This window comes from Lissotriton vulgaris, chromosome 3_1 (genome assembly GCF_964263255.1).
Source record: "Lissotriton vulgaris chromosome 3_1, aLisVul1.2, whole genome shotgun sequence".
Taxonomy (NCBI): domain Eukaryota; kingdom Metazoa; phylum Chordata; class Amphibia; order Caudata; family Salamandridae; genus Lissotriton; species Lissotriton vulgaris.
Genome location: NC_141689.1, coordinates 921121831 through 921148905, shown reverse-complemented (window position 1 = coordinate 921148905; position 27075 = coordinate 921121831). Strand labels below are relative to the sequence as shown.

At 43.2% G+C, this 27075-nt stretch overlaps 1 protein-coding gene across 1 annotated transcript in view; it reads right to left on the bottom strand.

Annotated features, from left to right (window-relative positions):
• LOC147727212 (transmembrane channel-like protein 2-B) overlaps window positions 1-27075 on the bottom strand; it is a 748500-nt gene that overhangs the window by 169876 nt on the left and 551549 nt on the right. Inside the window, exon 12 of the mRNA XM_086963588.1 lies at window positions 1592-1744. Coding sequence (XP_086819714.1) covers window positions 1592-1744 — 153 coding nt within the window. The remainder of the gene's footprint in view (window positions 1-1591; window positions 1745-27075) is intronic.

Here is a 27075-nt window from a genome sequence, read left to right as displayed (position 1 = left end):
CTCCGTTTAACGGGGTTATTCAGCTCTTTCACGTTAAGGGTCAGTATTTTCAAGACAGAGTCTGTCATCTTAAGGGGAAGGGATGAAAGGTGCTATGTGAGAGTGATAGCTTTGTGACGCAATTGGTATATGTAGAGCAAGCGAGTTCACACATTGAACCCCCCTAGCATACTGGTTCCCACCCTTGATCCCTCGCCCTGCCCCACCCCCCTTGCCCCAAACCCAACCCCAACTAAAGAGCTCCCCACCACCCCCTCTGGCCCCTCTTGAACCCCCCATGCCCCCCAACTTCCCCAACCTCCCCCCCTCAAACCCAACTAGGAATCCCCAAGAACAAACCATAGTCCCAGGCCTATCAGACCACAGTCTAGGCCCGTAGAGTCTCAATTCGGAAGAGTATGTGGCAGTGGCAACCTACTCACCTGTCGGCCCTCAGGTCTGGTGCTGCTGGGTCTTTCGGGTCCTTGAGGTGCCTACATCTGCTGGGGGGGGGGGGGTCTTCCAGCCCGGAGAGGTCCTCCAGTGCGCCCGCGGGCCGCCGTTAGAGCACCAGTAGACAGTAGCTTTCAGGTTGGCTGCCAAATCCTCCCAGTTTTCAATGTTTGCGACTGCCCACGTCGCTGGCACCGGTCTCGGCCCCCCGATGGCGGTTTCCCAGGGGGTGGGGGGCTGGAGAGGCCCGCTTCTCAGTGGCGGGGTGGGAGCCCCTCACGGTGCCCGCTGTGCAGAGCCCCCGCCAGTCCAGCGCCGCGGTGGAGCCCTGCCTCCTCACTCGGTGGAAGCCCGAAGCCGGGGCCTCAATTTTCGCAGCGGCCCGCCACTTCTCCCTGCTGCCGCCTTGTCCGCGTTGTACTTTGCTGACCGCACCAGATCCCGGTCTGGACGATGCGTGGGTCGCGGTAGTCAGGCAGCACTCAGCCGGGCTCCCACATCTATGCTCCGTCTCCACCTCCATCAATTCGGCCGTCTCTACCTCGCATCCCCCGGCAGGGCCTCTGTGCTGGGCCGGTGAGTGCTCCGGGCGCCGCCCCTTGAGTTGCAGACGAGTCCAGGGGTTAGCGCCGAGGAGTGAAGCTCGGCAGGGTGTGGTGCATGTATTTTGGGGGATTTACCAGCGGGTTTAAGGGGTGATACGGGATTCAGGGCCGGGGAGCAGAGAGAAACACTTCTTGTCAGGCCGCCATCTTAGCCACGCCCCCTAAATGCTCATTATTAACCCAGAACAAACATATCGTGCTGACATCGATTTTTGATTTCTTACTCCACCTGATTCTGACATGCATAATACTATAAGCCTGAATTAGAACTTGGAGGCTGTGTTACTTCCCAACAAAGGGGATGGATACCGTGACTTTTAACAAGTGTATTATATGTTACAGCCCTTGGAATCGACATATGTGATAGAGTACCACATCCACCTGACTCTAAATCAAGGCATTTACCTTCTTTCTCACTCATTCCAATTCAACCAAGCTATGTTCTTCGGGTAAGAGAGTTTTCATTTACTCAGTGCTCTTTTAATTTGGATAAAAATATTGCATTTTTAATAAAATAGTAGAGGCTGACCACCTCAGAATAAGCAATTACTTACAATGCCTACAGTTGTTTCCCAACAGGGTCCTCTCGGCACATCTGCTGGTGCAATGGGTGGTGGCGTAACTGCGCTTCCATTGAGATATGTCACATTGTAGTAACTAGCAAATAACTCTAAAGTTTTGTTTTTCACAAGATCCTCTTCTGCAAGCTAAAATTAGAAGTAATACTTCATTAGTGTATCATTGCATAGGAATGCAGGGAAGGCATGCACAATATCATGTAGAATAATGACAAGAGCGAAATTCTGAGGGCTATTGAATTGTAGCTGCTTTCTTTTTTCTTTATTACACAAGTTCCAGCTCAAAGAGGCAACATTTACTCTTTTAATTGATGGATTAGATCATGCAAAATGTTGTTAGTCATCAGCAACGATAGAAATAATGAAATGCAAATGTATTTCAAATTTGAAATGCAATCCTAAAACTCATCACATTCTAAACAGCAACAACAAAAAAAGTGGTACAACACAAAGAAAGGATTATTACAGAAACTGGCCTAACAGTGAAGGTGAATGCACTTGCCCTTCATAAACACTAAACTCATGTACAAACTAGGGTTGAGCAATAATTTTCGCTCCGCTGACCGAGTTTTCAGAGTTTTGGCCACTCCGTGTTACGCGTATAACATGGAGTTCCGGCCAAACTCCACCAACTGCTGTGTTGTGGAGTTCTTTCTTGTGTATGGCTAGCCAATGGTAAGTTGATGAGTGCGATCGAGAATTGGCATCTGCTAGTGCCATTTTCAGGTGCTAGGAGGGCCCCGGCACGATTTTCTCAAGGGGGGAAGTCACGACCGTTCGGGGTGAGAAAGTTGTTGCTTAAGTAGAAAATCTATTCGAGTAGCAGCAAGGATGCAGAACGCTCTGGTGTACCACGTGGTGCTTTCATACTGATTTTTCAGTGTGAAAGAAGCATCAGAAGCTCAAAATCAGTGTGAGCCGCACAACATGCCGATTTCTGCTCGTTTGCAGAACTCCACTGAATCTTGCAGTTTTCATGTAACTCCACAGAATTTGGCGTAGTGAAACTCTGTGAGTTCCGTCCACCACCAAGCAGAAAATAGCCTAATGGTTTTTGAAACTGGTTCAATTGATCTTTACATTTCCGACAATTTACTTCCACTTGCAAAGACCACTTCATCCGAGTCTACTATTCATGAAAAGAGCCTTTCTATTACTTCACAGTTCATTTTTACAACCCCAGAGATTCTTTAATACCTATTGGGGACATTACAATATTTAATCATCTTGTGCTGAGGTCTGGGGCCATATTATAAAAAGTGTCCCAGGGCCGCAACGAGCATGTGCGACTGCTTTGTGTACTCTAGTCGCACATTGGCATTACGGACGGGCAAGTAGACACTTGTGTGGCCCCTTCTGTAACACAGATAACAGTGGCACATATGTAGCACCAGCTATCTCAAGAGGACATTCCTCCATTTGCATGAGGGTGTGGGCCCATGCAAATAACTAAGGGGCATATTACCAAGCAATAGCGATAATTATCGCTATTGCTTGGTTAGAGACAAAAATTTACCGCTGAGCTGCGGCGATCTTTACCGCAAATAAACCTTGGTATTACCAAGGTTTATCGCAAATGCGATAAAAATCGCCGCAATGCATGAATATCGCTGAAAAGTCAGCATTACCGAGCTAATGCTCTTAGCCATGTTATCCACCTCCCATTGGATAACATGGCTAAGAACTGCTCAGGGCAGGTGTTAACTTTTGGAGATATTCGCGCTTAGCGCGAATATCTCCAAAAGTTGGTAATAGGAGATAGCGATGTTAGCGACTGTTTCCAGTCGCTAACATCTTGGCACGCCACTTTGCATGTCATTAGTGATAAATATCACTGACATGCAAAGTGGGGCCCAAGATGGTCGCTATCTCCTACTAGCTGTAGCTAACTGGTGTTAGCGACAGCTAGGTAATAGGGAGATAATTTTATCTCCGCTTTCTTGGCTTTTAAAGCCAAAAAAGCGGAGATAAACCCCCTTGATAATATGCCCCTAAATCTCTTTATATCTGCGCCTGTGCCATATTATGAATGTGGGTGCTAAGCCAAAGAAACTGTCAGTGCACTACTAAAAGACGGTGTACTGACAGTGCACCCTCTGATGACAGCCTTTGGAGGGGGCAAGGCGGTCCTATAGACACCCAAGACATCCCCTTGCAGGTGGGTGCAGCCACTCCTTGCACCCGCCTCCAAGGTGATCTATAATCCCTCTTAAAAGTGCAGGCGGATTACCCCCTGAATAGTGACAAGTACAGCGGCTTTGAAGCAGCTTGCGCCGTAATCCACTTAAATGCGCTACCCCCAGGGCAGCATGAGTTCACGGCTGCCCTGAGGACAACTCATTCGTCATTATAAAATATACTTTTCCTGTTTGTGTACTGCACACCTATTTGAAGTGCTCTGTGGCGCAAACAGGAAAAATTTGCCCTATCTGTAATAGGGCCCCTTGTGCTCAGTCTTACAGGCCCTAGAACCTTTTGAAACCTTTGCTCTACTTTGTTCTTGGGCAATTCTGAATCATGTGATCACACAGGCCTTTAGAAGCATATATTGAACAAATCAGAAATAGAACTGTGAGCATTCTATGCTTCACCTAAGTACAAATTCTGCGGTCTCAAGTATAAATCTGCGCGCATTCCCCATATGACTTGGTTGGCAGAAAAATTATCTTTATTGATTATACGTAAATTTTTGTATACAGGAACATTTATACATATAAATACATCAGATACAACATTAATGATAACTTGCTTATTCCTTGGTTACTCATACCCTCGTGTAGTAAGCCTACCTTATTCCCAGGTGTAATAACTTATATTAACAATCTGAGGGAGCAAATACCGATTCATGAAAATATTCAGGCTTTAAGAATCAATGTGCGAAATAAAGCATTTTTCCTTCCTTAAACAGAATCTGTATTTTCATATAAAAAATCAGACCGCCAAATGAAAGCAAATATCTTTTTTACGATTGAGGGCAACTATTTGAAGCACCAACAGGGTTGTTAGCAATAAAATCTTTTTTAAACTCGGGGAGCATCCAAACTTGTTTTTGTGACATTACCTGCAATTGTTTCTGTCATATACTACTATATACAGCAAAAAAAAAACGTTGAAGTATAATATCACTTGTGCTTACATTTCTGCAGCTTAATAATGGATGAGACAAATGTTCTTTCCTAGTGTCCATGATCCCAGATAACAAACAGGGATGCCCAGTTACTTTCTGGTAATTTTCACTAATCCGAGTCAAATTCTTCCTTGCTACTGTCCTAACATATGAGTTTATCTCTTGCCATGCATACTATTTACACCAAACTTGACCTCTCCTTCCCAAACGAATTTGGCCCCCATCCAATGGAGTACAATTGTGTCACATCCTGGGACGGACTTCCTGAAATAAGAAATCCTAGAAAGAAATCAATTGCATAACAGAGAGCTGAGGGAGGACATTCAGGACTGTGATGAGGAAGACTTGTACTCAAAGTTATGAAAATTACTGGTAAGTAACTGGACATTACCTCCTCGTCTGTCTTTCTCTCACAGTCCTTACATACAAGTTTGTACCCAAACCAAAAAACTGATTTTGAAAATAAATTCACTTCCAGAATAGCAAAAACAAGCATATTTAAGGCAATGACCCAAATACATTACACAGCAGGAGGGCCCTCCGAACTCAAAAAGCAGAACCTAAATCAGAATTTAAATCCCTACCCAATTGCAATTGGTAATAGGTCATAAAAGTATGAGGCAAAGTCCACGTGGCAGCAAAGAAATTGTCACAAATTGAAGCCCACCCTTAAATGCTGCCCCAGAGGCAGGCGCACCCCTAGAAGACCTCCTAGGGAAAGACAATGGAACAGCCTGTACAGGCAAAGAATAGGAAATAAAAATAGTCAACTTAATCCAGCGGGAGAGGGTGGACAGAGAAGGCTTGAGACCCCTATTCGCCAGACCATGGGAGAGAAACAAAGCATCAGACCTGTGGAACAAAGCTGTACATTGCAAACACATAATGGACATCAATTGAATACAGACGCACCTCTTCATCAGACACAGGAGACAGGCAAAAAGCAAGGAAAACAAGGTCAGAATCCAAATGAAAAGATGGAGCCACTTTAGGGCGAAAGATTAGACTAGGACACAGCACCATCTTTTCCGGAAGAAAACAAAAGAATTTAGGGGAGGACAACAAAGCTGCAATATCTCCCAACCGTCTCCCTGAAGAAATGGCCACCAGACAATGGTAAATAAGAAGGACCCCCTGATTGTGGATTAATTTCCTGGGTCAGGGCAAGCATTATAATACCAAGTAACAACCCCAGGCAAACCAAAATTCCAAAGTGCAATGAAAATCAGCAAATTAAAAATGACACTTTACTTAAATACTCTGATGATAAAAAATCATCAGAGTATTTAATAATTTTCTTAATACAAAATACACAAAAAATGCATATATTTTCTAAAAAACCATATACATAATAATTAAAACATACATGAACATAACATTTAAAAATGATGGTAAGGGTGAAGTAGTGACGGTTTCTTCAACGCGTTTCGACACCAAGTGTCTTCGTCTATCATCTAATAATTGGCAAGATTCAGTCTTGGTCACCTTCATCTTGGGTATATAGTTCTTGGCCTATATGCGCTATCTCTTTACTGACACGCTCTGTCTTGAATTCTGCTTCCTCGAGGCCTACTCCATGGTACTCCCTAATGTAAATTCAAAAACTGTTATGTTTTTTAAAAATTAGAACTCTGACTATGTATGTACCGGCAATTAATAATGTACTTAGGTAGAAAAGTCTGTAAAAATCTGTATTAAAGACTGTCTATTCTAATTTTAATTTTAGATTAGTTATATGATGGTACTTTCCTGACGAAGACACTTGGTGTCAAAACATGAAATTGTAAAGGTATGCACGGTAAAGGCATATGCATGATTAAGACTTACGTGGTTGAGAACGCATGGAACCGACATGCGTGGTAAACACATACGTAGTTCCATCACACAACCCCTTCAAATCATTTCCAAAAACCTTAGAACCAGTAAAGCGAAGTTTCAAGAGGACATGCAGATGCTGTGGCAGGCCACAATGGCAGAGCTCAAAGCTGCCACAGATGAACAGAGGTTATCAAATGTGATGTTCGAGAGAAACCGCACTTGTTACTTCATCAATGCCAAGAGGACAGAGAAATCCGCACCCCCAGAATTTTTTCTGCTAAAGAATGGAAATGCTTAAGGAGTGACGGAATAGCACAATGAAGTAGGCATTCAAAAGGACTTCAAAGTTTAAAGCCAAATAGGCATGTTTCACTGCCCTTCCACTTACTTGTCCACTGCATCAGATAGCTAAGCATCTTCTGAGACCACAGACCACTGGGTTGACAACCCAGCCCTAATGTTGTCAATCTTAAAGGGTATGAACTCCTCTCCAAATGTATTCAAAGGGTAACATTTCAACAAAAAGCGAAGAAAAGGATGCTTTTCAACATTCTTCCATTCCTTCTCGAGCACAACAGCGAATAGAAGCATGCAAGGGCAACGATTCCAGAAAAGTCATCATCAGCTACTGCCTGAGCCAAAGAAGCAAAGCTCAAAGGATCCTGCACATGCTGTATGACTTCGGCCAAATCTGTGCCCTGAACAAAATGGCCCTTGAGGTCCTCATCACCCCCTTCCAAGGAAATATCCACCCTAGGAACCTTAGCAGGTGGTGTCCCTTCAGGGCCGGAAATGCAGCCTCTACAGCTGCTGCACTAATGGCCAGGAGATCTAGGGCTACAGCAACCCTAGAGAATGGCCCAGCCACCGCAAAATTGTCCTCAGAATCACTAATCCTGTGACTGAAGTAGCAAGGAATAAGCATATTACAGAACAATGCAGCAAGGTCCAAGAAACTGAACCAGTGAGACAGCGTCAAGAACAGAAACCAGAATGGCACAGGAAAATACTTTCTGATAAAAACTGTCTGGTTGTCTAAGTGATGCTCTGCTCCCATATCGCACTCCCTCCCACACAAAGACAGGCGAAAGCACAGAGTCACACATATGGCAAGGCCCTGGGACGACATAATAACGTCAGGGAGATACCATGCAACAGCTGGCAATACATACCAAATTACCTGCATGCATACACGGGGGAATAAAAAACAAATCCATGAGGCCATCAAGGGCTGCCACGCAATCCCTAGACACCCCGAGATCGCATATGCCCAGCATAAGCAAACAATTTCAAAACAACAAAAAAAGACTGCTATAGCTGGCCTTAAACAATAAATATAATAAAAGCACAATACATACATACTTCTACCCAAGATGGTAATCGGCGGCAGAAAAAGGGAACAGGTTCTCTGGATGTTAAATATTGTACTCCATTGGATTAGGAAGGAAACGTCAAGTTTCTTGTTAATGTTCTGCATGAGAACACATTAACTCACATGTAAGGACTGTGAGAGGAAGATGAATGAAGAGGTAATGTAGTGTTTGAGATAGATGGGTTTGGGATAGATGGCCTGAGAATAAAGGAAAACCCGACATGGACTGTTATAAAGTATATCAGTTATGGGATATGCATGAGAACATGTGAGAAGGGCTTGCAGTATGAAATAACTTTTAAGGGAATTCAGATACTAATATAAAGATGATGTCCAGAGCATAAAGGATGGAAGTAGTTTTATAGCCCAACAGGGAGGCAAGTCATTAACTTCCAAGACCATGTAACAACTGAAACATTAACACATTCCATTCTAGCAATGACATGGCTGCATTCTCAACAAGGAATGCACATAATTAAAGGTAAAGATACAACACATCTCCCTTATTATAATAACAAAAAGAAAGAGAAATGGAAACAAGAAAGAAAGAGCAAGAGGAAAGAAAAAAGGGAAAAGGAAAAGACAAGGGAAAGAAGAGGAAACAAACAGAAAACAAAGATCCAACAAAAAGGAGAAATCATTCAGGATAATAATCTTGAAGGTACAAAGGAGGTCTCCTGGTTCTTGTGCCCGTGCCACAAGCAGAGATTAGCTCATTCAAAGGTGGATGATACGAGCGTTTCACAGGAGCAGTTTCTACAACACATTTACCAGGAACAGGACCAGAAATCCAGATGAATAAGAGGCTCACTGTCGGGATCTTGAAAACAAGAAAGTCAAAATCACGCTGGGTTCTCAATCACCTGCTGGGCTCATCGTCGCCAATAATATAAAGATGATGTCCAGAGCATAAAGGATGGAAGTAGTTTAATAGCCCAACAGGGAGGCAAGTCATTAACTTCCAAGACCATGTAACAACTGAAACATTAACACATTCCATTCTAGCAATGACATGGCTGCATTCTCAACAAGGAATGCACATAATTAAAGGTAAAGATACAACAGATACAATTCCCAGCTCTGGCCGGGCATAGAGGTAAGAAAATCAAACAAAAACAAAAACATAAGCTCTGTAAAAAAACGAGGGTTTTTCCAATCAGTTGTCCCATGTCCGACCACTGACAGTTCCTTCGGCCATATTCAATTGTTCCCTATATGACACACTATGCCTAATTTGAGTATGTGGCCTGTTTCTATCAGGTAGTACTATTAATCCCTTCTATGTATTTTCTAGAAGTTTAACAGTAATGCTTATATTACTTGCAGCAGTCAATCTAATACGGACTCCTTGCGATTCCTTTGAATCTCCTCCACTTTTGCCCGACATAGACTCACATTTTCCCACTATCGAAGCAGCATTTTAAAAACAGCAACATATGTTACATTCTTGCGATATCGCTGTCAACTAGGGAATTGGCTCAATATTCAGGATTTCATGATCTTGCAACATGCTGTAACGAGTATGTGAGTATGTAAAAAACATCATTTCCTCCTACCTAGCCAGAGGCTGGTGTTCCAAACAAACTCCAGGGCATATGTCATCTGACAAAAGTCAACATGAGAAGGTTAGAAGATGGAATTGATACATTAAGCATAATAAACACAAACAACAGATGCTGCGGTAAGAAGAGAGGATAAAATATATATATTGAGCATAGTAAAGCAGAGCAAAGGTCAATATGGACAGGAGAGAAGAAGAAATTGATACATTGAGCGTGATACATCTCAGCAAAAGTCAATATGGGGAGGAGAAAAGATGAAAATAATATATTCGGGCATCGCTCCGCAGAAACTAAAATATGGAGCTATTCTCTTTATCTGCATTTGAAGTCTGAAAAGTACCTCAGTAATTTCACTACTTCTGTTTCTGATTAAGTGAATAGGGTGCATTTGGCATCGGAAACAACTTATCTGCCGCCCATCCACCAGAGAGATAAGTGTAAAAGGATCCACTCTATTCAGGCTGGCCCATCTAACACCTTTTCCATTAGATTTTTGCTGGTTCATGAGTATGAGACCATTATGCACAAGGGCAGCCCCAGGCTAAAGGCAAAAATCTCCCTCACTTTTTAGAAGAAAGATCCTGGGCCCATGAGAGGCTTTGCTTTCTATGGTTTGGCTTGACATTGCAGCTGTCGCCAGACAATCATGTGAGTATCACAAGGAGAGGGGTTTGGCTCCGCCCACATGTTGGGAGCCAATAGTACATGTTTTGATTGGGCAGAAGTTGTGTGCTTCCACAAAATTGTGATTGCTCTCAACACAGCTGTGACCGCTTTCTTTATTTATTTAGATAAATATGTCCCCTGGATTTTTAGATCTGGCTTGACAGTGCATTCGTAAGCCAGACCCATTGCCATTGCAAATGCTTGTTTTATTCTCAAAACCCCACACTGTGTGTTGATCTTGGAAAACTAAAGAGTGCTGACTGGGCAGCAATGCAGTCACTACACGGCACAATAGCTGTCACACTTTTTGCCAGAGGGATTCTAGACCAAGAACATTTTAGTGGAATAAACTATTTTGGTAAACTAACGGTACAGCATGTGCTCAAGCAGTTTGGTGGTTGGCCTGCCAAAGTAGAAATGAGGCCATTATTCTTTGCCTTTCATTACTCAATATAACATGTACAGTGATTTCTTTGACTTTTTATCCGTGGTTTATCAAAAAGAACTGACTGCACAATAAAATTATTTTTGATGCCATGGGCCAGAAAGGCCTTTATTCAACTAGACCTTTCATGGTGGGCTGGAACCCTTGCAAGCTGGTTATAGAAAGCCAAGAGCCACTGGAGATTCAATGCAGGAGAAACATTAGGCATCAAGAGAAAGTGCAAGAGGGTGAGGGAGGGGTGCGGTAGAGAACAAGCAATCAGAAAGAGGAAGGACAGTGGAGAGAAGAAGACAGAAAAAATAGATGCCTGGAAAGAGAGAGATGGTGCGATGAGACAAAGAGAATGGGGCTTGTTTGAGCATTTTTGCCAGGCTGCTTTTGGTTTTCGCCATGACGTAACTACTGATTTTTAGGCTCACGAAATACAGATCCCAAGATAGTTTGATTTTAATTTGACTAAATTATTTTCAGAAACAAATTGAAGCTACCCTCAATAACTTTGGTTTTAGATTATTATTATTATTATTATTATTGGGACATTTGTAGAGCGCTGCGATTACGCACACCGGCGTGTCCAAGCGCTGAAAGTGGGAAATAGGCAGATGACAGGGAACACAAGAAACTGCGCGGGCCAATTATTTAGTGTAAAGATAAGTTTTTAGTTTTGCTCGGAATCACAGCAATTTAGGATTAGGCTTCTTATTGATTTTTTTCATACCCTTGTCATATACTCTGCATACTTACAATTACATGCAAGCTAAGAGGACAGCCCTCACTTATGCCTTCCCCAATATGAAACGACGATACCCACTAATGCTCTTGTGGCACAACATTTTGTTGGAATCACTCTAATGACTCTCCAAGCATTATCAGCAAGAGCTCCCAAAGATAATTCCACTAGACCTGATCAAATGGCTTTTTCTCTGATTTTATGTGGCTGATTGGCTTTGGATGCTCCTTAAAGGTTATTATTACTGATAACTCAAATCTGATTTTAGATAAACCCATGATGTTCTTAATTCATATTTTTTCCAAGAGGTTTGGATTGCTTTGCCAGCACCAATGCATAGATTTTGGAGTCTATATTCAATAATAAGGCTGGTACGAGCTGCACTCATTATTATCTTACCACTTTTTAAAGAAAAACACAGATATTATTGTGGTCCCAGGAAGTAAAGGTTTCACACGTATATTTGGCATGATTGGAAATTTTCAGCCAGTAAAGGGATAATTAGTCCTAACTTTTTTTAATGCACATTCCATTAGTTATAGAAGCTTTCTCATTTGGGAGTCTCCTCCTGTTTGTTGTTCTTTTGTGTGTAAAGTATGCATGACATAACTTAATGGGTTCTAGACATGCATAGAGAGAAGACATTTGTGGATTGCATGTTGATTATAGCTACCCGTCGTTTAATGTGGATGAGTTTACAGGCTGCAGGGCTATCTTTCAAGCACATATTATTGCACAGGTGCAGGTTCACCGGGGGTGTTCATGCAGCTTCATGGTATTCAAATATTTACAATCAATGTGAGCGAGGTGGTTTTCCATATTGATGTGCAAGGGAACTTGTCAAAGAATTGACAAAGCTCATGGTTGAAGGGGACATGGAGAACACACTAGTGGCAGGAGATTTCAACGTTACCCTTTATGGAGACAAAACTAAGGACGACATGACAAAGGAAATGGACACCATCTGGAAAATCCCAAGCCAATCCATCCCCTCCCGGCACAAACACACCAAAACCGCAACCCAGTTGATAAAAGAACTTGAACAACTAAACCTAAGAGTGCTTAACAGACGTTTCATAGAGGACATCCCCTGGCACCAACATATTTCTCACCAAGTACTTCTTCACACCTTGATTACATGCTTGTGTCAATTTCACTGTATGAGAAAATAAACTCGTTCAAGATAGGAGAAAGTGCCCAAAGCAATCATTTGCCGCTAGAAGCCAATCTCGGACTGACCTGCGTGAATGAAGTATTTGAAAGAAGATACATTGCCACAGAACACACAATCAACTACAGAAGAATAAGATGCAAGCCAACTGAGCCTGAGAAGTCATCAAACAGGGCAAAAACAATCATACGCTAGACATCCAGCTCAAACAATAACCCATTTGATGCCTGGGTAGACTTTGTAACGGAATTAGGAGCCAAACACGCTACAGAGTTAAAAATCCAAAAAGATAACACAATCACCGGGTTCATACATGGCAAATTAACAACCACAGAGATAAAAACCATAAAGCGAGAAACAAAAAAGACTCTCAAACAAACTCCGAAAACACCCCAACACAGAGGAAATCCAAATGAAACTACGTAAACTAAAAGCGCTGTTAAAAAAGAAGACCTGGGAAAGGAAAAGGCAACTGAATGAGGACCTCTGGACAAAAATCCTTTATATCTCTAAACAGAAGAACAGCTTTGGCCTTTGGAAGATCATTCACAGCCTCCAACAGTCAGGTCATAAAGGTATCAACTCCAACATATCTGAATCCGACCGGGCTACCTACTTATCAGATCACTTCAATACAGCTGATACAGCAACGGTCAAAACAACAGGGGGAGACAGGTCAGAAGGAGCGCGTCGGAGCTCTGACAACTTCGGCATACTCAACCACAGAGAGAACCAAGCTCATAGGCCGATCTCAATCCAGGACCAAACTCCAACTGAAGTCAAAGGCCTACCATCAACATTCGACCCACCCGCAACTGGAGAAGATAATTCCTTCCTGGATACACCTGACCGCTAAGAAAACTAATTCTAAAGGGGAAACTCGAGGGGGCCCCCGGTCCCAACGGGATCCCGCCAATACTATACAAGCCAGACCCTGCCTTCTCGAGCAACATCCTGACACCAGTATTCCACGCAATAAGGGAAACAGTAAAAATACCAACATCCTGGAGTGGCTCGATAATATTTCCAATCTACAAAAAGGGCGCCAGGAACGACCCAAGAAGCTATCGTCTAATAGCCTTAATTGACACAGCGGCAAAATATTATGCGGGCCTCATTTTGGAGGATTTAACATCTTGGGCAACAGCAAATAACATCATCCCAGCAACCCAAACTGGATTCCGCAGCGGTCAGGGCACCACGACAAATATCATAGCGCTAACCCTTTTGTCCGATGCAGTAAAGGCTTCCAAGAGCTCCCTCTTTATGTGCTTCATTGACTACAGAGCCGCATTCCATCATGTAGCTCGGCACAAACTCTGGCAGAAATTGGACAGATGGGGAATTCCAGGCCCACTTCTACAGCAGCTGGTAATGCTACACACTGACACCTGGGTCAGGATCAAACTGGGACCCAGCACGCACCTCTCGAGACAAATCAAGACCAGCAAGGGTCTGAAACAGGGCTGCGTCCTAGCCCCCATGTTGTTCAACCTCTTTCTTGCAGACCTCCCTGGCGAATTAGAGACAGTAAAATCCCACGCTCCCAGATTAGGTAACATCATGCTCTCAAACCTCCTCTACGCAGACGACCTAGTCCTTATCAGCCGGTCCCCCGTCGGTCTGCAACACCTTCTCGACAAAACCAATGAATTTTCAAAAACTAACTCATTAACAATTAATTTAAACAAAACAAAAGTTATGACAATGAACTATCACAAAAAACGGAAACCTGCATGGTTCCTGGATGGACTAAGGCTAGAACAGGTCGCCTCTTACAAATACCTAGGAGTCATAATAGACAGTAATGGCTCCTCTAAACACCAACTAGAGGCCATAAGTCAAAAGGGCACGACATTCCACCTATCGATAAAGCCTCTGCAGAAAGTACTCCCCGATCGGTCATTGGGCACAGCCCATGCTCACCTCCAGCAGCGAGTCCATGAGAGGCAAGGATGCAACAATACTAGACAACACCATCAGCCGGGCAAACAGGGCAATATTTCATCTTCCCACCTACTCATCGCCCGCACAAATCCGCCTTGAATTCGGCCTGCAGAAACAAGCGGTGGAGAGAAGAGGCGCATATATAAAAAGCTGGCGGAAAATTAGAGATGCCGACCAGGGCTCTCTAAATATCCATCTCTGGACTGAACTGATCGGCAGAGACAACTCACCTGCAAGGACCTATTTAGAGGAATCATTGAAGACCTTAGGACTAACAGCTCTATGGGAGTCGGTAACCGACCTAGGCACCTTCAAAAAAGTGGTGTCGAAAGTCACCAAGATGGTCTCATTAATCGAGGACAAAGCCATCTTAGCCAAGAGAGCGCACGGATGGGTCGTGCTGAAAGGTTACAGCGCACTAAAACCACAAGAGTATTTAACAACGGGCCTTACACAGAAGACAAAAAACAAGCTCCTTAACATGCGCCTGGGCAAAATCCCTATAGCTCCGCACCTTGCACCATGGACAAGGGAAAATCCTGCAAATCCCTGCCGCCTTTCTGGGAAGGAAGACCTCATACACATAATCTGCATCTGCACTAACCTCCGGGATATAAGGCGCTCTCTGCTTCGGGCCCTATGGAACCAGAAGGGCATAAGGAGTTGTAGGCAGGCCGTGATGCTTTGTTTTAACCCAGGAGAAACTCAGCTGAATTGTAGAACAACAAAAGATTTCAACATAGCGGCCACAAGACTAAATGTAAAAACCAGAGGGATCACTCAGAGTAGTGGCCAAACAATAATAAAATAAGTACATTTGCCTATCTTCTCCTTGAAAACTGGAAGCATCATGGCCACGCAAACCTAGCCGAATCTCGAGCACCCTAATCTGAGACTTTTATGCTCTTAAGGACTGGAGCCCTGCTCCCTTTTGTTTTAAAAGAAGTACTGATTTTTAATATTTGTACGTTTTAATATTGTGAGTTTTTATTAACTGAACAATACACTTAAACCTAAACCTAAACATAGTGATGTGCAGTTTGTTAGTTGTGTCCTGTTTGTCTTTTAACTGGGTATATTGTATTTCAATTAATGGAGTCCTGGAGATGCACAGGCAAGGCTCCCATGGCGATTTTTCCTGCTTTTCTATTTTTTGTGGTGCTTTGCTTCCAGTTTGGTAACGTCCAGAGTTCTTGTGCAGTCATGCCTTGGTTTTCATACAGGGTGAAACTGTACATCTTTTATTTCATAATAGCACAACACGCTAATATCTACTGTGTGAACTATCGATGATAGTTTCATGCATTCGAAGTGGAGGCCGAGAATTTGGGCAGTGAGAGGGGCGGGCAGGCATGCTCCATATCTGCACACACATATACATTCACACACTCACACCTGTTAGAGCCTAACATTTCGGGGCTAATGGACAACTGGTTCAACCCAAAACAGTTGACGCAAAGGCCTCCAATTTCTCAAAAGAAACAAACTCTTCATAAAGAGCAGTCCTGGAAACTCAGCCGAGTTCCCCAACAGTTGCAGTAACAACTGTAAAATAAATCAAAGAAATTAATCACAGCTGTAGCTATGAATAACATAAGTAGAAAGTCGCCCGCAAAGAGGCCAGGGTAAGGGAAATCACTATTAGTAGTAGCTCACAGCATTGTAAATTGTAATGTAAATTGATACTTGTATAGCGCACTACTCACCTGCAAGGGTCTCAAGGCGCTTGTACGAATACCGCTGTGGAACCCGTCCTGGCTTTCCCTGTGAGGCGTCCACTCCGGGGCACCCCCAGGGTGAAGGCCAGGCATCCTTAGCGTTGTGGGTGCCGTTGTGCAGATTAAGCAAGCTATTGCCCAGAGTTGCACTCTATGATTAGAATAGGCACCGAGGCGAGAATTATCAGGTCCGTTGAATTTTGAGCACAAGACCCGCCGAAGCGGTGAATCGAACCCTGGTCCTGGGCTAGACCTCTGTATCAGGGTCTGCCGCTCTAACCATTGAGCCACACTTCTCCGCATTAAAGGAAAGCAATGCATGAAGCATCAAGGACAGGAAGGCATGTATTTTCCCTAACTGGGAACACACATATATATTAATAATATACAACACAATGTAAAATCCAGCTGGTTAAGTCAGCTTCGTCCAATGGAAAACTATCTTCTGATGGTCTGTGGCCTCTCCTCCTGATTCCCAGGGTTAGCGTTCACTCCGGTATCTAAAAGTTTCTAAATGTTATGCACTAGGTACATGAGGGGAGGTTCTAATGAGAACCTTCGTAGGCCTACTCTGTTAGCTGCTGTCAGTGTCGCATTGTGTGGACAAAGGGCGAGTCAAAAGCAATGAAACATTTCTATTGGTAAAGTCCTGGTTAGATCATTTAAAACAAAATCTCTAGTAAGCTTAACATTACTAATACTCTATTCATTAGGAATATACAGCAATGCACATTGCTTTAAAGAATTTAAAATCATGTGGTGTGAAGAAGCAAAGAAAGACAATTTCTCTTAGAGCAGCCAATTTCCAAATGATGAACGATTTTCGGTCAAATGCTAGCATTAGGTCAACATTTTCTACAAGGCATTTTATTTAAGAGGCAAAACAAAGATCGAAAGAACATATTAGGCCTAGTTGTTAAAGCACATTAAGTAAGAGAGCTTCTGCATTTTAAGAAGCTGCACATTTGCTCTACATGTTTAAAAAACACCTTTCCCTATGTTTAAAGTTACACGTTTTACTTTGCGCATTTAAAGAAGCACATTTTTTACGTTTTATTTTTCTATGCAAACTTTATATGGTAAGGTTAAAACCCATTTTCTAGTTTCAAGGCACCTTTTGCAATGTTAATTGAGGTCTATTAAATTTAAAATGAAAACTTTTTCACACCAATGCATTCACAAACGCTAACACACCCATTCTCAACCCTCACTCACAATGAATTCATACATTTCTACATACACGCACACACGCTTACCTGCCTTGCAGCTCCCGGAGAGAAAAGTCTCAGAGATCCCAGGAGGTTTTGGACTGTTGTCTTCCTTCATTAGATGAACTTGGGTCAGCGAATGAGGGAAGGCAGCAATCCCTCACTTGTCACAGAGTGGGATGGGGACAATGAGACTGCTGACCCCACCACACCCCACCCCACTTTGAGACGGATGTATGACGGTACAACGCGTACCGTTACAACGCGTACCTTTACGACGCAGGTTTAACAACGCAAGAAGTTACAACGACCAGCGCTGGATAGTGAATAGTTTAATTTACTATTCCAACTCCAGTCCCCATGGATAGTAGGGAAGGTGTTGGATAGTAAATTAAACTATCCCCTATCCTAGAGCGCCCTCCAGCGAAAGTCGTTGTAACGACTTTCGTTGTAAATCCTGCGTTGTAACGGTACCGCGTTGTAACGGTTCCGTTGTAAAGGATGTTTCCCCTTTGTGACTAGGTGTCAGTGATTGACACTTGACCATGGGCACTTCAGGGCTTAAAACTGAAGTGCCCAGATCTGAGGCAATCAGTACCTCTATGCACTTTTGTGTGATGTATACTCCTGCTTTGAGCACATTTTCCATGATATGCCACATACTATGCCCCTGTGGTCACCAGCAAAGTTCCTAACCCCCAGAATCCATTTCCACTCTTATTTTGTGAGCATAAGCCACCTTATTGGGCTTCTACTCATTGTTCACTGCACAGTGTTATTTATGTAGTGGCCGGTCGGTTCACAGTTGAACTCAAAGCAGAATCTCTGTTCAGGGTACACAGAACCACTATGCCATCCTCCTTAACTGAGTGTGGGATGGAGATTTGTGTTAGATCAAACAGGTGTAATGATTGTGGCAAGAAAGATCACTATGCATACAGATGCCTCCGTAATCACTGCCGCCCCCCCATATATAAGCTCAGAGTACTTAAGTTTTACTTTTTGATGGTTTGAAAAGCATACCTATAGGAGACTCAGTCCCTCACTAAGAAGGATCTAGGGCTATTTTATGAACATATTCAGTGCCCATGAACAGGTCCAGAAAGGGTCCATGGCCAGTCTTACTGTTCTGCGCCGCCTACATTGCATATGTTAACGCGTACACACTACACAGTTCAGAAACATGAAGAGGCAGCATCTCCTCTGTGGTACCTAGTACTTACCAGAGACAACACAATTCATGCAGAAACAACTACATGAACCTGTTGTGAGCCAGGCCACTGATATGGAGCGCATTCAGGTCATGATACAGCCCTTGATCACCTAGTTCAACATTCTTTCCTACTGCCTCTATTTGAAAATTAAAATTGGAACTTACAGTGCCGAAAAAAGGCTTGATATTTGCCAATATCCTGTACAAACCATTGTAACCTCTTTTAGAGGAAACATATTAAGCTACTCTTGTTCAAACATATTGAGCTACGCGTGTTCATTGCCCAAGACAGAAAATGCACTGGAACCATTCACATTGCATAAAACTCAAAGCTAATGTGCTCTGTGCAACTCTAACATGTGGCTGTCAGACGCACAAGATGTATTCATCATCATCACAAAATCTTTATTCAGACAAACAAAAGAACCATAAAAAAAACCGCATACATTACAATAGCAGTCTATAAATAAGACGCAATTACATAAAAACAGCATACAATGCAGAATAGAAACAAGATTATAAAGGCAATATCAGTTGCATAGACACGGTCGTTAATCAGGCCGCGAGCTTCTAGATGCCAAGGCTGCCCGTAGAAAACTCTGCACAGCAAGTAAAACATATTCATTAGGAAGCCATTGTAAATACATAAGAGCAGGGCGCACTTGGTTAAAGTTCAAGGACCTCAGCAGTGGTAGCAAGAACCTCGTCTGGGCCAACTATAGTAATTACAAAACATGACAAAGTGTAAGGTGTCCTGAGGGGACCTATTGTTGGAGCTGCAGGACAACCTATTACTAGAGTGCACCCAGCCAACACGGGAGACCAGTGAATGGTGAATTTGATTAAAATGAAACCTGGCTGGTAGAAATTGATCATGTCTGTTGGAAACCTACAACAAATACTGCTCCACTCCCTGAACAGACTTTAAAAGCATATGGCCTCTCACTAGAGGTTCCAACAGTTCTACCCCGTCTCTATTTGACCATTTCCCGGTCAAAGAACAGTGACTTTATTCCCTGTAAATCACGTGGTCTCAGAGAATAACGGGTCAGATAGGGTTCTGCTCTCACTAGGGCCGTAAGTGCGGTCTAAATACTGGCAATCCATGGAATTCTAGCTGCACCGTCCAGTTTCAAGCAGTCAGAGAGAGGACCAATATAATTTGAATTAAGATCCTGTCTGGTCCAGGCTTTTACCCAATAAAGTAGAGGGCTGAGGGCCACTAGATTGGCGAGAAATCAGCTCCAAACTCAACGTGTACAGACCAAGCAGTTGTGGAATCTAAACCAATTTTCTGAGAAATGAATTTTCTACTGGAATAAGTCGGTCTTCACCAAACCCCAAACCTCACTACCATAGAGGATCTGAAAAATGCACTCAGCCACATACATTTTATTCAAGACTTGCAGGGACCAAGAATCCAGGCAAAGAGCGAAGCAGGCCAGTTCCCCAGTCAATTTAATAAGCTCCACTCTTTTCTTCTCTAGCAGGGTATGCCAGTTCTTCTTTAGCATAAAAAAAACAAATAAATAAGGAAAGGCTGAGACTTTGCCCATAGTCTTCTGGCCCACCTTGAAAGTCTTGGAGCTAGTCGACTGTGGGCCTACAACCATAATATAAGATTTGGAGACATTTATGGCTAGGTCAAGGATATCCATTAAAGCTTCAAATTTATGGAGGAGAACCTGCAACCCCTAGCAGTGAGGGCCGTCAGAACCGCGTCGTCAGCCTATAACAACACCGGGTGTGACCTTCTGCATATCTTGGGGCAGTCGGCCAGAGCCGCAAGTAGGGCCTCCTCAAGCCTATTAACATATAGGGTGAACAAAAAATGGTGTGTGGATGCACCCCTGTTGCCCCCCCCCCTCTTTAGTGGTAAAAGTCCTGGTGGTGACAGCGTCGGGCAAGAAGCGTACTAATGCTGAGGTGTTTATATGTAGATATTCTAAGAGAGTCACTATACTGCGCTCTGATCCTAACTCAAGCAATAGGACCCATAGTTTAGCTTGGTTGACCCTGTTGATCGCGAATGTAAGGTCTATAAATTCCAGATGAAGGATCTCAGGCCGTGTGACAGTATACTTATTTATGATTAAATAAATATTCAAGCATTGGTCTGATGTAGTCCGCCCAGGCCTAAAACTGTACTGGGCGTCCGTCAGAATGTCATTAGCATCCAACCATGCCATCAATCTATTAAGTACAATCCTCTCAAGGACCTTAACTACTGCATCAATCGGGGAGATGGGGCAATAGCCATGGGGATTATCCTTGTTCCCATTGTTAAATAAAGGTACTATCTCCACAGAAGACCAAGATCGTGGCACCCCATGATGTGCAGCGGCATTCAATACCTGGGTCAGGAGTGGGCCCCATAGCGCCACGTACCTAAGTGACCAAATATCAAATTACCAATATATTTGGCTTCCTGCACACTGTCTTTTATGTTTTCTATGTGTCGTGTCACTGCAGTTTCTTCATAGCTTTTGAAATAATTGTACTTATTGTGCTGCCTTACAATTCTTATGCATGACATGCTGTTGGACCTTTCAGAATGGTTTACATATATGCATCGCACTTGTCGGTTCATCTATAATCCGTCTATATTCATTATGGCATTTATGGTTCTGGCAGCTACTTCTGACTTTTAGAGATTTCCATACCCACAGCCTTGGACTGCATATATTGTGCGCAAGGGGTTTTACATCTGCTTTTCTGGTATGATATATTGGTTTTAATGTTCTGCCTACACTTATTTATAGTACCTTGCTTTATTACAAGCTACAAGAGCCTACCTACAATAGTTATATTTGCTTATTGTATATGGAGACCAGTACTGGAGTCTCTCTTTTTAACTTTATTGAGTGGGCACAAGCCATAAAGAATGTCTTTTACGATGGTGTCGTTCCCCTGACTTTGTACATCTGGAGGAGATAACTACATGTTCTCATCCCACAGGAAGAAACTCTATAAATCTTGCTACATTTTTACAATGAATACATTTCAAGTTCATTAAGTTTGATTAAATTTCGCCTATTCTTCAAAACACATTGAAGGCATTTTCCAAAACATTTTTCAATAATATATGTGATTAGGATAAAAAAAATGTAATCTGCTTTATGGAAAATGATTAGGAGACATTACACCTAATCAAACTTAATGAACTTGAAATGTATTCATTGTAAAAATGTAGCAAGATTTATAGATTGACTAATGTCATGCGACATGGAATATGCAAGCATTTTTGCAAATCAACTATCAACATCGAGGTTACATGATGTTTTATATTAACAAATGCTGTATTAGTTACAGCTATTTTCATATGGATGTGTACTATTTTTAGACACTTATTTATATATGTATGTGTATGTGTTGGTTTTACCTGTGGCACTTATAGTGGTTTTTGTATGTCTTTTTTGCAATTCACAGCCCTGAAGAAGTTCTGGTGACAGAACGAAACGCGTTGGCTGGTGTTTATATATGGATTATTAAAAGCAGATTGAATTTCACTTATCACAATTCAGCGTTTGTATAATGAGAATTGTCCAACGTTTTACTAATCTCCTATGAACTGTGGAGACTCACTTTCGCAGCGGTGCTTTTTCATCTATAACAAAAATATTAAGAATTCCACTACATCTTAACTTACACCAGTAAGTAGAGGGACATTAATTGTATGCTTTCACTTATCTTCACCAATTCAATTCATAGACTTTATTCGACAATTAAGTCATAAAAGCAGTACATAAAATACACAGTTCCCAATATGTAAAATTCCATTAAAATTTATACTATAAATATTTAAAAAGAGATTAAACTACAAAGAACTATTGCTGAATAACATATTTCCTTAAATTAATAAAATCCATAAAACTCATCAATGGATACAATCCAGGGTAATATTACGCCAAGCTCAATTAAATGATACATCCCCTATATTTACAGCTAAATTAAATAGATAGATCTTAGATTCTCATTTCACTGCTGTATTTATTTTGCCCGAATTACCCATGCCCATTTCAAAAACTTGGCCACAGCTGTAGCAATTGGGGGTCTGGGGTCTGTACATAACATTCTTAATGCCTCTTCATGTCTGCGGGTGGCAATCAATTTACAAATAGGCTTCATCCACATCGATCTAGGAGCAACATAAAGCGGACAAAAAAAGAGAAGGTGACTTATAGACTCTTGTTCGTCTCCGCACCTAGGGCATTTATCATTGTTGTTTTCGCCTGCCCATTTAGCTGTAAATGACCTTGTTGGAAGGGAGCCTACTTTAAGTTGGAAATAGAGTGTACGGTCATACTGCTTCTCTATGGCATCCCAATATAATTCCAGCTTTGGTTGGGCCATAAATTCCAGAAAACAACCTGGTAGCTGAGAAGAAAGACCCTTTAGACATATTTTTTGATTAACCATCTCCCAATACTTTGCCTTCAGAATTTTTTGGGAAGGGAATACAGCATTTGCAGGGTCATCCCAGAGTTCCCCCATTCCCAGGCTGAATAACAGGGACCTTATGGCCTTCAGCCAGTATATTTTATGGGAGGAATCTTTGGCAATTATTTCCTGTAGGCCCCCCGCATAGTGTTGTAGTTCTTCTGTGGTCCATATCCTACGTCAATACAGTAGCGGACGTAGGGAAGCGAGATCTTGGACAGATTTTTTTTCCAAGATCCCACATTAATGGTGTCAGGGGGGTACTTAGCGGAACGCTAGTTGCCTTTCTCAAAAATTCGTTTTCCGCTAGCGTCACGTTTCTTAGATTCGCAAACCCCCAAAGTGCAGCTCCATAAAGGGCCGAACTTTGCACCTTCATTCCGTATATCTCTAATAATGGGCTAATGGGTTTTGATACTGAGGAGTTAAACCTTTTCAGAAGAATACCTGCCTGCTGGTGATGTTTTAGCACTGCAAGATCTAATTGGCTAGTCCATCCCAGATCTCTCTGGAGGGTAACCCCCAGATAAGTAAAGGCATCAAGCCACTCTAGCGGGGATTTGTTCATATATATTCTCCCTCTGAAAGGTTTAGCAGACCCAAGGGGCTTCCGGTCAGTAAGGACCATAAACTTTTTTTTAATGTATTTATTTCAAGGCCCCGGTCCGAGCAAAAATCTTCAAACCGCCTTAAGGCACACTGAAGCCCACTTGGCGTTTTTGAGATTATCAGGGTGTCGTCCGCAAACATGAGGATCGGGACTCGCTCACCAGACATCGCAGGGTAATCGGTCGGGACCAAGGAGAGGAGATCCGCCACACCGTTCACAAAGAGCGAGAACAAGGTAGGCGCCATAACGCAACCTTGCCTGACTCCCCGCTCAACAGGGAAGGACTCCGTAACCTCTCCCTGGCGTCCCCACCGAACCCGAGCGAACGTGTCCTCATGTAATCGGACGATCAGACTCAACAACTCAGGGGCCATCCCTAGCTCCTCCAGGACTCGCCACAATTTGTTACGGGGAACCAGGTCAAAAGCCGCCCTTAGGTCAACAAAAACGGCATATATGGTACCTTTCTCCAAGACCACAGTGCGCCAATATAGGATGATGAACCAGAAAACCTGATCTATAGTACTGGTCTTGGGTCGAAACCCAGCCTGGAGGTGACTCAAGATGTTATCATCATCCATCCAGGTCTGGATTTTCCCCAGTACCAGCCGACCTATAATTTTTTGGATGGAGTCAATCAGGCTAATAGGCCTATAATAACCTGCTGACAACTTGTCCCCTTTTTTATAAACAGGCACAATTTCAGCACCTTTCCATGAATGGGAAACTTCCATCCCTTGAGCTATGGCATTTGCCAGGAACATAATATAAAACCGCCAACTATTTTTATCATTAAGGAATAAGTTGGCAGGGACGCAGTCCATACCTGGAGCGCGTCCCTCAGTCACTAGATCTAGCGGACTGTCTACTTCTCTAACAGTGAAGGCGGCCTCATTATAAATGGTGTGGACATAAGTCCCCTCGCCATTGCCAGCTTCACTTCTAGCATATTGTGGCTTAAAGTAATCAACCCATGAGCTTTGGGCAACCATATTTTGAGGGCTCTCACAGTGCCCTCCCTTGTCCCATTTAAAAAGATTCCAAACATTTTTGAGATTCTTGGACTTGCATGCCACTTTGAGGTCTTGCCACCTACTCTCTTCCTATGCTTTTTTAGCAATGCACTGTTTATGCCTATAATTTGCTCGAGCAGCCTTTATTTCGACAGAATCTTTGGTTTTTAGTGCTTGGCCTAGCTCCACCCTGGCTTGTCGGCAGGTGCCATCATACCAACTCTCCACTTTTCGAGTTTGGGCTCTATTACCTTGGCTAGGTTTACAGAAGTACGTTTTCAGTTTGGTGAAGAAGTTATCATGTGCATCCATAAAAGGTTTATACGAGGACCCATGCGTTGCGACCACCTCCATAGTTGTTAGCACACCTTCCAAACCTAGCTCAATATCAGTCATAATATTCTGCTGCTCTGCAACTTGATACCACTTAAGGTGGCGCTCGTCATTTGATATTACTAAATCAGGCAGAATAGGTCACCTGGACATTTCGTCCACTTTATGTAAGCCCAGGTTGAACACCGCGGTCAGGGGATTGTGGTCACTCTCGATGCGGGCCATTACCTCCATATCGTGAAGAGTGTCCCACAACTTAACCAGCCTGTCTGACAATGTTTGGCCATTAGCAGCCCTCAGCTGATTCCCCATGCAGAGGCCCTTCAGCTGTATTGCAGCCTCTGTCCATTTTCTTACAGGTTTAATGTCCAGTTAGGGACTCCCCACCTACAATCCTCGTCCTCTGTTAGGTGCATATCATCGAGACCAAATGGTTCGAAAGTGGAATTAAAATCTCCTGCGATTAATGGCATTACATTATGAGGTGTGGCCTGGAGCAATGCTTCTAGAGCTGTGACCACATCAGATTTCCTACCACCTGGTAAGCCACTATCATAAACATGAAATATATCACTTTTTAAATTCAAAGGGAAGCTGAGCCTAACAACAAGAATGTCACTATTTGTCACAGGGAGTAATTGGGTGTGACACTTAAGGCTCTGCCTAACCCATACCACTAGTCCTCCCATAGGACGTGTGGTTCTGAAATTCTGGACCCTGCTGTAATACCGGTACCGAGGTCCAACACTCGTGTCACAAAATATCATCGTACCATGACGAATTTGGTATTGGCAGACCGGTAATAATTAAGACATTATCCCTATGCATTTGCGTCATGATTGAGCGATGCTAACACCCTTAAATCATGGTTTCCGTTCTGAACCCTCGGACTCCATTTTGTGAAGGGCATCCATCTTATGGCTTGCCCTCATATAAGTCAATCGATTAAGGCCGAGTTTGATCTGAAAGGACAAGTCCACCTTAGCTGACTTCCCCATGACCTAGCCAAACTGACTCCACTGCCTCCAGCCAAACCTGTTTTGGCAGCTCCTCGCCCAGTGGCCGAATAAGATAGCATCAATGCATAACATGCCATAAACCATTTACTACATACAGGCCATGTTTTCTACACACATACACCTGTCCATGTTCCTTGTTTATGGCCAGTTTTACGACGAGGAGGTGCCCTGTTTTATTGGGGTTTCATCGATATCTGATGGGAGTTCTGGGCCTGGCTGGGTCATCTGTCACAAACTGGACATCTAAAATATGGGTTGGCCGACATGACTGTGCGTTTTGCTCTATTGTGAAAATATGTCTATGACCGTATTGTAAACTGAAGAATTCTTGCCTGCAGCTGTTATTTCCGTATATAAGGAGAAGGCTGGTTCTGTAAAAACGAACAGTCTCCTGAGAACTTACGACCCGTGCTGTTGTAATTTTAGGACGCTTGTTACTTGGTTGCAGCCAATAAAACTCGATCTCTGACTTCACCTAGAAGACTCTTGGTTTCTGTGGTCCGGAACAGGGAGAACTCAGAGGTCTTCGGGTGTTATCCCCTGGCACCACCGGGTTCCTAAAAACCCGGCACCTCAGTTGGCGTCCAACTCGGGGCGGTATCAAGCGGTGACGGTCCAAGCCAGATGTTCGTGAGGAGCTTCGTGTGAAAATTCCAGAGGACGGCCAGCCACTTCAGCGACCCCTGTATGTCGACGTGGTTCCGAAGGTCTTTGCTGCGAGGTTCCCCGTGTCCCGACGGCTACGAAGGACTGCTGCCCTGACTATCGCCCTGTTTTGGACCCAGTGATCCTTGGTAGAGCGAACGATAGACGAGTCTTCTAGTGACGTCACCGATCTTCAATACTTCAGTTAAGTATAAGTGGAGCGTCTCCCAGTCCTTAGTTTGGTTCTTAGTTTTGGTATCTTTGAGATACACCTTGTTTGGAACTTGCAAGCGCCAAAACCGAGGGATTCGTGTATTCACGAAAATATCATAGATAGATAATCCCTTGAAGTTTGAAGCTAGACTAGTGAGCGAAGATGCCTGGTTCTAGCAGACTTGGAAACTTGTTTTGTCTTGGTTGTGG